Source organism: Mus musculus, chromosome 15 (genome assembly GCF_000001635.26).
Source record: "Mus musculus strain C57BL/6J chromosome 15, GRCm38.p6 C57BL/6J".
Lineage (NCBI taxonomy): Eukaryota > Metazoa > Chordata > Mammalia > Rodentia > Muridae > Mus > Mus musculus.
This window is the reverse complement of record NC_000081.6, coordinates 77,507,776-77,518,075: the sequence shown is the minus strand read 5'-3', so window position 1 is coordinate 77,518,075 and position 10,300 is coordinate 77,507,776. Positions and strand designations below refer to the sequence as shown.

The following is a 10,300-nucleotide window of genomic DNA, read 5'->3' as shown; positions in this document are numbered from 1 at the left end:
GGCATGGAAATCCCAACACTTAGGAAGACCATTACAAGTTTCTGACCCACCTAGAAATTCCAGGCCAGCTACATGATAAAGCCATAATCAATTTTTAAAAATCTATAAAAGTACTTTCTGCTTTCCTAATTTGAATCTGCTCCCGTACCCTCACCCCCCAAAAAAAAATCTATGAAAAAAAGTACAGCAAAGCAAACCCACTAAAGCAATATCATTTCTCAGACAGCTAAGCATTAGCAAGTCCAGCACAAGACCTCGAGGAGCCCCACAGATGTTCAGATGCAGCAGGCTGTTGTTAGAGTGATGGGTGCTGACTTGTCTGCAGTCTCCACTCTGCCGGAAGTCGGATCCCCTTTTAGACTCCAGTTTCCTCTTCTCCTGGGATCTCTGGCCATCTACATTGACCTCGCTCTGCTCAGCCAGAGAAATTCAAACTCCACAACAATCTCTTCCATGGACTTGACCTCAGGCTGTTTCCCTTGTTACAACATGTTGTTGCATGGTTGTGTGTCGCTGTGCAGGCCTGGGCTGCCATCTCCAGTCCCGGTGTCCCTCTGGTATGTTCCAGCCACCATTTCTTTAGGCTGCTCTGCCCTTAACCCAGGTTTCACATAAGACACTTTACCTTCTCCCTTCCTACCAACCTTTGTGTGATCTTCTAGAAAATAAATATTTCTGACATTAATGTTTGAAAAAAGTTTCCCCACCCCTATAAGCATCATGTCCTCTGAACTCTAAGCTGCTTAGGGGAGGGCGTCACTGAGGCAGGTCTGACTGCAGAGCCTTGCACTTCTGCTCAAATTCCTGAAGGTTCTCCTCCAGCTTGCGAGCCAGGTCCCGCAGTGCTCCACCTGACTTTGTTTTTGCCCCATAATACAGATCCTTTGATTGGTTCACAAGGTCATACACATCCCATCCAAGGAGCACACTTGTAAACACTCCTTTTTGAAACCTGGCCCCTCTGGTCATCTGGGGGACAACCTGCCCAGAGCTTCTTCCAGTGGATGGGAGGTTCCTGGCCTGTGCTCCCCTGCGAGAGATGGACCTGGCTCTCCTGATGGTTTGGATCTGATCCTTGAGGGTTTTAAAGGCTTCGGCTAAATCTGCAACTGTACTATAAAACTTGTATGTGATCTTGGGCATGATCTTTAAGATCTCTTCAAGAACGTTCATGCTGGCTCCAATCAGGTTTCTGGCTTCAGATTCATATGACAGTCTCATTGATTCTTCCACAGCGGTGGTCGTAAAGCTACTCACAGATGATGTTGCTCCCAGAGCCACAGAGGATGCTGAGAGTGCCAGACTGGCCCCTGCTGTAACGGTTGACAGAGCCAAACCAAGGAGGGCCAGGACTCCGGAGGCAGCACTAGCAGAAGTGGACACCACATTAGAGATGGTGCAGTCCTTGTGCACCTGGTCAAATTTGTCAGCCAGCTCTCGGAGCTTCCTAATGTGGTCCTCAAGTTTCTTCTTCAACTGAGGAAACTCTCGCAGAAACCGCTCTTTCTGCTGTTCCCTTTGAGGTCTGTCATTTTCATCTGTGGGATCCTGTGCTAAACGTTCCTTCAGAGCATCACGCAGTGCTTCTCCCTCCTCCCTGTGACAGAAGTCAGGTGCATATGGAAAACAGCATTTTTTTAAAGATAAAAGCTTATTCAGTCTTTAACTTTATTCTACACACCCATCAGGATATAATTTTACAGAGATCCAAAGTTTTCCATTCTACTATGAACATTTGGTACATCCTAGATGTCCACGATCCTTAGTCCTTAAGCATCAGTGTGTAATGTATAGTCAAGACACCACAGACAAAGGCACTTAATAAAATGACACCACTCAAGGTCAGTGCCATCACTACCTGTGGGAACACCATGAAAGCACATGGATGTGTGATCAGAGCAAATCCTCTTTACCCTAAGAATTATGTGGGCTGTGATGAATGCACCTTTCCCAAGAGTCTCCCCTCTCCCTTTAGATGCTGGGAAATCATCTGCATTCCCTGCAGCATCCAGCCTGTAGGAATGCCTGAGCTTGCCTGGGGGAGCCCTGCAGCAGGATATACAAACTGAGCATGCTAGAGTGGATTCCTTCATCTGAAAGGCTCCACATCCCTGTATGGCCTCAGGAGACAGTACACAGTGACAGCACACTTGCTTTAAAGCTTTTCACAGACCACCTGCCTCTGCTGCACACAGGGTCAGCATTAGTGTTAGACTTGGGTCCCATCTGCAAGTTACTCAATATCCTTAATTATTTCAACCAGGAAAATGAAGGGGCCGAGATACACTCTTTCCAAGAATTTCCTATAAAGGTGCTCAACCTTAGAGCTGTGGGTGTGATGAGGAATTTGGTGTCATTTCTGACCTCTAGGGGAACTGGAAGCCTAAGTCATGTTTGACCTTAGGAAGATTCCCATAAGGCCCATGTTCCTGGATTGATCTGTTCTTGGTGTCCCTTTAAGAAATAGGCTTTCTTTTGCTGTCACTACAAGCTGGCCCTAAGTCCCCAACCCCTTGTGTGTGCAGAGTGGCTCCATCTCTCTCCCCTGGGACAACAGTCCTGAGAAGTGTCCTCCTGGCTGCTGGAAGCTGTTTCAGGATGAATATTTTTCTTAGGGTGGGCTTTCTGGTGTGCAGAAATCATTTGAATGATCACACTCAATGCAGGATACCTCATCCTGAGGACAACAACTCTGAAGCCTGAAGCTCTCTCAGATCTGGCTGGTGCCTGTCTTCATTGGCTCACTTTAACCGCCTGTGCTATGTGATAACAATCATCTATGTGAGTTCTGAGTTGTTTTTAAATTTTCCTAATCCTATAGTTGGCTTAGAGTAGTCTTTCATTCATAGCTGGTGTCAAATGAGAAGGAAAGCTCACTGAGACTCCTTCCTCAGTCCTCGTCACTTAGCTGTCTCTGAGAATTTAATAATAAAACCCAAGCCAATCCCTTTAGAGCCATGAGACCCTCCAGATTGATTAGCCTGCTGCCTGCTCTCTACAGATCCCCAAAGTTGTCCCCTTCCAGGCTGGAGCTCACAAAGTCAGTGCTGCCTGAGGTGACTGGGACAGGACAGCTGCTACCAATCTTACCTCCACCCTGACTGCCACTCCTCACTAGTTCCTGACTCTCAACATGGCAGATTCTTGGAGGAAGAGATTACAGGGATAACAGACACCATAGCTGATGTCAGTGTCTCTTTGGAACACCACAAGGCCATGTGCAAAGACTCAAGGGGCCTGGAGATCATCTGTAGTAATTGGAAGGACAGAAATACCCTGAATTTGTTCAAGACAAAATGGGAAGCATTTTGCTCTGGTTCGTTGACATGGGGTCCACTCAGATCTTAACGTATGCTAACCATCCTCCAAACACACCTCTGTAGCCAAGTGTTCTCCAAATATTCAGGGAGCTGTGTGTAAAACAGAAGAAATTCCCCCAAAACTCCTAAGAACTCTGCAGTCTTTACAGACAGTGTATGGAGGACACACTCATGAAAAGCCCTACACACACATGAGGCGTCAGAACAGAGCAGGGGAAATGCCCCTTCTCCCTGTATTGTTTCTTCCGCTGGGTCCCTGATCCTTCTCTCTATGCCTTGAACTCTCCCTCTCCTTCCAGCCCAGCTGGTCTAGCCTTCTACCTACACCTCCATTCCAGGGTCACTCACAGTCTCTCCTGACCCGTGGCTGTGACCCTGGTCCTGGTCTCTCTGGGCTTTAAGAAGGATGCTGGCACTTAGTTTTCCAACCTTGATATGATGCTTATCCCAGAGGATCATACATTCCATTAGACTGAACTCTCATTCCTGTGAAACAACTCAGGACTCTGGATATGAGAACAGTCAGGGTCCAACCCAGCTCTGAGCCTCTGCACCGTCGGCTCCCTACCTCCTCAGCCCACAAAAGGATCCTGATGTTGTTACAGCTCCTCCGATGGGAAGAAAGGACTGAGACAGAACTTGGAAGATGGCTAGTTCAGTGTATATTTTTCTCACATGTCTCAAAATATATCCTTGATTCCTCAGTCCTACAGGAGAACTTTGGACCTTGTCTCCTCTCATTTTCAAAATTACCTTGCAAAGCTGACGTTCAGGAGCCCCCACTGTCTGCTGACCCAATGCTGAGCACCCCACTACTTACTGGCCTCATGCTAAGAACCCCACAAGCATGATCTTATCTTCTCACTCTACTGGTTCATGGTGGTGGGAATCAGGAAGTGGTAACTAACTTCTACAAGTCTCATAAAGAATCGCCCTGGCATATTGAGCAACATCTTCAAACCACCAAAAGTGATTTCCAGCAGGAATAACATGTTGTAAACACTCCTCTTGGATAGTTGAGAATGAGGGTCCACAATGCCAACCCTTGGGACTGCCTAGAGTGGGTATGCCTGACTAGGAAATGACCCTCATTCTCCTGGCCTGGGGGGCAGGGCAGCACGGAGTGCACCCTGCAGGTCACCTTGACAACTCTGCTGCTTCCACAAATCCATTCCAGGCTCCATCTTCAGTTATAAGGCTCCTCAGATCTGTTCTTAAGAACTTTTCCGTGAAGTTATCAATGGCTTTTTCAACAATGCGACGTTCCACTATTGATCAGGATAATAATGAGGTCAGATGACAGTACGGGGTCCCATGAAACTCTATTGTCTGACCATTTCTCCACTCACCTTCATTAGACCTGCTGATCTGGAAGCATGCAGGTTGGAGTCCTTCCCTGCACCCATTTCCCTGCTCACAGAGTCCTCTGAGGCATGCCCAGCTTTCTGGACTTCTGTGATATCTCCCTTCCCCTAACTACATTGCCCCACCATTTCTCTGTCTGCCTCTCCCTTCCTCCCAGTGCCAACTTCTGGGAGACTTGCACTGACCCCTGAGTTCCATTGTCCAACCCAAGGCCACCCAGCAGAATCCTGCTGCACCAAGAACCGTGAGGTTACATCCAGCTTTCAATAACTGCTACAGCAGAAAATTCCAGGGACAACTAGGTGGCTTAAAGCCAGAGCAAGAACACAATCAACAAAGCCAGTGCCATATGACACCTTCAGAGCACAGCTGTCCTACTACAGCAAGCTCTGGAGACCCTAGCACAAGCAAAAAGAGAAAAATGATCTCAAATCCAGTTTTATAAAGATGATAGAGACCTTTAAAGAGGACATGGTAAATCTCTTAAAGTAATATAGGAAAATACAACCAAACACGTACAGGTCTTTAAAGAGGAAACAAACAAACCTCCTAACGAAATACAGGAATATGCACTTAAAAGGTAAAGGAAATAAATAAAACTGTTCAAGACCTGAAAATCGAAACAGAAGCGATATAGAAAACACAAACGGAAGGAATCCTAAAGATGGAAAGTCCAAGGAGAGGACAGGAACAACAGACACAAGGATCAGCATTTGAATGCAAGAGATGGAAGAGAGAATCTCAGGCATAGAAGATATGATAAAAGAAATTGATACATTGGTTTAAAAAAAAAACTAAATCTAAAAGATCCCTCACACAAAACATCCAGGATTCCAGGGTTGCAGGTTCCATTATGACCCCCAAATGCATAAGTAAAGGGTCTTAGGCTCAGCAAGCATATTTGGAAACAGGAACTTTACAGAGAAGTTAAGTAGTGAAGACCAAACGATGCCATAAATATAAGGCACTACTCAGTGGGACTGGGGTCCTCATGGCAATGAGATTCCAGATGTCTGTCTTCTGTCATCTATCTGCCATTTCATTTTCTGTCACATATACACACCTGTCTCTGTGTGTCTGCCTCCCCTTGCTTCCATTGTTTACTGCGACCCTGCTCCACACATGCAGAGTGGACATCATGAGCAGAGGAGTGACCCTGCTCCCTCCACACACCAGGAAGTGGTGCTCACTGGCATCAACTTTCTCTATGTTCATCACAGACATCGGTGTCCATTGCTGAGAAATAACAGGCGACTTGATGATGTCCAGAGGTCTGCTACATCAACCCTTTGGGATCTGCTGACTGTATTCAACTGCATTTCTAGTTCAAAGTTTCAAAGTCTTCCACATTCCACACATAGATGTGTATTCCACCACTCCTTTCCCTATTCTCTTTTTATATAAAAGCAGCTGTAGTGGTTTGAATATGCTTGGCCCAAGGAGTGGTGGTATTAGGGGGTGTGGCTTTGCTGGAGGAAGTCTGTCAATGAGGCTGTGGATTTTGAGACCCTCCTTCTAGCTTCCTGGAAGGCAGTCTGCTCCTAGGCTTCCTTTGGATGAAGATGTAGAACTCTCAGCTCCTCCTGTGCCATGCATGTCTAGACACTGCCATGCTACAGCCTTGATGATAATGGACTGAACCTTGAACCTCTAAGTCAGCCCCAATTAAATGTCCTTATAAGAGTTGCCTTGGACATGGTGTCTCTTCACAGCAGTAAAACCCTAAGACAGCAGCAAATGTCTACCGTGTGTGTGTGTGTGTGTGTGTGTGTGTGTGTGTGTGTGTGTGTGTGCGCGCGCAGATAGAGAAAAAAGTCAGGTTTTCACAGAGCTCTACAAGGATAAATGTCCATAGTGGTAGAGAAGAGAGAGAAGCAGGTGATGGAAACTGAGGGACCACACCTCAGCGGCAATGAAGAAGTATAGAAGGTACTGGAAGGGGCAAGACTGTCAACTCTTTTTTATTTAGCTTTATGATTGAGACAAGGTCTCATTATGTAGCCCTGGTTGGCCTGGAAATCACTATATAGACCAGGATCACCTTAAACTCTCAACAGTACACCTACTGCAAGTGCTACCAAGTTTGCACACCATACACAGCAGGGCCATATACTCTAAAATCCAACACCAGGGACGTCTTCCAGGGATCCTCAATGTCCTGTGAGTTCTATGATGTCCCCAAATAGCAACACTAACTGGAGTCCAAGTGTTCAAGTGCATGAGCCCCTGTGGGCATCTCACACTCAAGGTACACACAATGACCACCCATGGGTGGGTCACTACGATGAAAAGGACCTGGTTAGGACAAGGAAAAGTTGCAGCATCTCCTCTTCCCTTGGAGCCCTGGTAAAATGGAAACACACAGAGAAATAGAAATCGAATACCTTTCTTAATGCCCTCTAAGATCTCATTCCAATCCATTGGATTTTGACAAGTTTTTTCTTACTGCTCTCCAGGTGTGCAGGCTGGAGCGGGGAAAACAAAACAAGCAAATAAACAAAGCCATAATGCATTGCCATGGATCCCTGCAGAGAAGTGAGCTGTAAAGTAAAGGTGACAGTCAGATGTTCCTCCAGGGGTCCCTGCACTTCTACTTAGAGGTGGCAGTCATCTAGCTCTCCCCTATCCCCTCATCCTGGCCAAGTCAGAGCCCTCCTGTCCTGCTAGTATCCATGGGGGATGTCACCTGCTAGAGACATGGCTATGAAGGAAAAAACTATATACAATCTACCCACAGGAGAGATTGTAAGAGATGTTCTGCCAGTTACTAATTGGGAATACACACAATTTATGAAAATAGTAAACAATTTCTGTGTGTCTGTGACACACAGAGCTTCTCATACGCACCTTATTAGGGACCAGCATCATTTATGAGATGAGAACTCCCATGAGCCTCACTGTAATATAGAGGATTTGACTGTAAATTTTGCAAATTTGACAGTTTTGCTACACCAGGGACTTGACCCAAAGTGTTATGAATGTTACTCCATATTTTAGATACGATTTTCTACTCTATCGAGCCTACATCAGCATCTCCTGTTCTCCCCATATGAGTGCCAGGGACATCTTGCCCAAGGCACCTCACCTGCATCAGAGCCGGTGCCCTGTGACAGGGGTTAATTGATGAGTGACACAGTGCTCTCCCAGAGCCCACACACTCTCTGTGTTTCTTCAGGATCCTGCATCCCCTCAGAGCTGGAGTCCTGTCAGACCCTGTCCCTGTGTCTGCTCTGGAACCACTCAGTCCTCTGTCCCCTTCTCTAAATGTTCAACCTTAGGCAGTTACTTTTTTTAAGATTTATTTATTCATTTAAGGGATGTAAGTATACTGTCAGGCAACAGAGGGACATTTATCAGCTCTCAGCTGCAAGGACAGTGGAAGCACATGGTAACAGCTAGAGGTGTCGGGGTTCTTACACTCTGAACGCTGGCTACTCTCAGTTGTCATGAAGCATAACACACACTATTTGTTCAATGACCTTAAAGTGTATGCCATTTGCCCCTGTTCACCTCACCTACTGGGCTAGGCAAGTCTGGACTTTCACTGGAGTACCTTCCCAGCCTCCCAACCAGTGACTTGTTCTCTCTGGTTGTTGGCATTTAGTCTAGGCTCCGCCCAACAGTTACTTGGCAACAGCCAAGGTATGCCTGACTCACTATAAAAAGGACTGCTTGCCCCCACCTCTCTCTCTTCCTCTCTTGCCCTTGCTCCAGCTCTTTACCCCCTCTCTCCTCATTCCCCTCTCCACACCCTCTCCATGTGCTCATGGCTGGCTTCTATTCCTCTACTCCTCTGCTTGCTTTCTCTCTCTACATTTCACTCAAATCTCTTCCCTATGTCCTGAATAAACTATTCTATACTATACCTTCATCCTGTGGCTGGTCCTTCAGGGGGAAGAGATGCCACAATATGGGCCCACAGAGGCATCCCCTTCCCCCACACCTGACTGCACATCCATGAAACACACCTCTTCTTCACTTTCTTTTATACAACACAACACTGCTCCTTCATTCTGCCTTCACACTTGTGGCATCTGAGGGACTCCTTGGTGTCTCTACCATTGCGCAGTCTTCCAGGACACCACAGGTGGAGAGCAGTCTCTTGGGGCTCTCAGCAGTGCAGGCAACCCTAGCTCCATCCATCAGGGAACAAAAGAGAGGTCTAGTGAAGGGTGACAAACCCTATGTAACATATCACTCAGAACAGAGAGGTAAAGGAAAAAAGAGCCCTGTTTCTGGATGGAAGACTAACCCTGGGGATTTCACACTTCTTTCTCCCTTTGTTGCACGAGAGCCCACTCTACAGCAGTCTGCCCTCATGTTAGGTAAGCACTGTGCGATGGTCCTGGGGACTGTGCAGAGCACATTCTCTGTCCATTACCTGCTTCCCTTCCACACTTGAGCACACAAGACAGCCTTGGCTTTATCCTCTGTCCTCCATACGGGAGAAAGAGGCTAGATGAGAACCAAGGAATATCGCCTCTCACCTACCTGTTCAGCCTCCTTGATGCACTTTAGAATAGTCACTGCCTGTTGTGCCTCAGTTTTTCCTCAGTGCTCACACTGCAGAGCCAAGCAAAGCTGTGCTGAAACCGAGTAGTTTGTACATCTTAATCAAAACCTCATTCTCTTTGGTCGGGAAGAGCACCCCAAGGCCAGCGTGGTTGATGGCTCTGTGTTCAAGCCTCCTCCATTTCCTTTTTCTGTTTTGGAGCTATCTAAAAGGACTGAACACAGACAAAGTGTTATCTTCCTGCCTGAGACCTCTAATCATGTCTTAGGCAGCCCTACAAGGAGGGTCAGGCCCAGGCAGTGTGGAGATCCCATCTGAGGGATTCCATGTCCTCTTCTATGCAGAGGGTAGAGGAGGGGAGAGGAGCAGGCAGAGCTCATTTGACTGGAAGTCCAGCCCTCCATCTGCTGAGCCTGTGACCATTGTTCATCTTCCCTGAGCTCACCCATCTGTGAGGCCACAATCTTCTCCTCCAGAGCCATTGAGAGGATGAACATGTGGGACAAGCATTGATCCCAACTCACCAAGGAATCTTCCTGCAGCCAAGTTTGGATGTGTCCCAGCTGTCCTTAGCTGTGTGGTTCCAGTCACCAGCTGCACATCTGAGGTACACCAGACACAAGCTCTGGGCCTGATATACCCAGTGCATGAAAGTGAAAGTAAAAATTCTGGTTTGTGTCTCCTTATGATAAAACCACCCACCAGTCATGATGCCTGCCAGGTACCACCCTGCTCATCAGCTCTGGACAGGAGCTGATGTGTCAAGAGCTTCTCTGGTCTGGATAGATAGAAACAGAGCCAAGAATGAAGGTCAATTATGAAGCTTGAGCTAAGCTTCAATTTCCAAGAAACACATTCATTACTGAGATGGCAACAGATACTTTGTCTTAAAAAGGGGGGACCTCCTTTTACATGGGTAATTGGATAGAGAATAAACTTGGGACTTTCTACACTCATGAGCCAGTCTCAGTCTCCTCCAATCAATCTCAAGATCACAGCTTTGTCACAGTGGCTCATAGGCATAGTGGCACATACCTCTAATCCCAGAATCCAGAGGCAGCAGGAAGCAACAGAGGATCTCTGAGTTCTAGGCCAGCCTGGT

At 46.9% G+C, this 10,300-nt stretch overlaps 1 protein-coding gene across 2 annotated transcripts; it reads right to left on the bottom strand.

The window, feature by feature from the left end:
• Window positions 1-201: 201 nt before the first annotated feature.
• Apol11a (apolipoprotein L 11a) lies at window positions 202-9,947 on the bottom strand. Of its 2 annotated transcripts, XM_006521234.1 has the most exons (6): window positions 9,723-9,947; window positions 9,177-9,412; window positions 7,533-7,582; window positions 7,070-7,150; window positions 4,462-4,588; window positions 202-1,597 (listed from the first exon to the last, which is right to left on the bottom strand). In XM_006521234.1, the coding sequence occupies exons 4-6, from the start codon at window positions 7,104-7,106 to the stop codon at window positions 757-759; spliced, it is 1,005 nt and encodes a 334-aa protein (XP_006521297.1). In that variant the 5' UTR covers window positions 7,107-7,150; window positions 7,533-7,582; window positions 9,177-9,412; window positions 9,723-9,947; the 3' UTR covers window positions 202-756. The 2 variants fall into 2 exon arrangements, with proteins under 2 accessions (XP_006521297.1, NP_001171004.1); NM_001177533.2 differs by lacking the exons at window positions 7,533-7,582; window positions 9,177-9,412 and having other exon boundaries at window positions 757-1,597; window positions 9,723-9,807.
• Window positions 9,948-10,300: the final 353 nt, after the last annotated feature.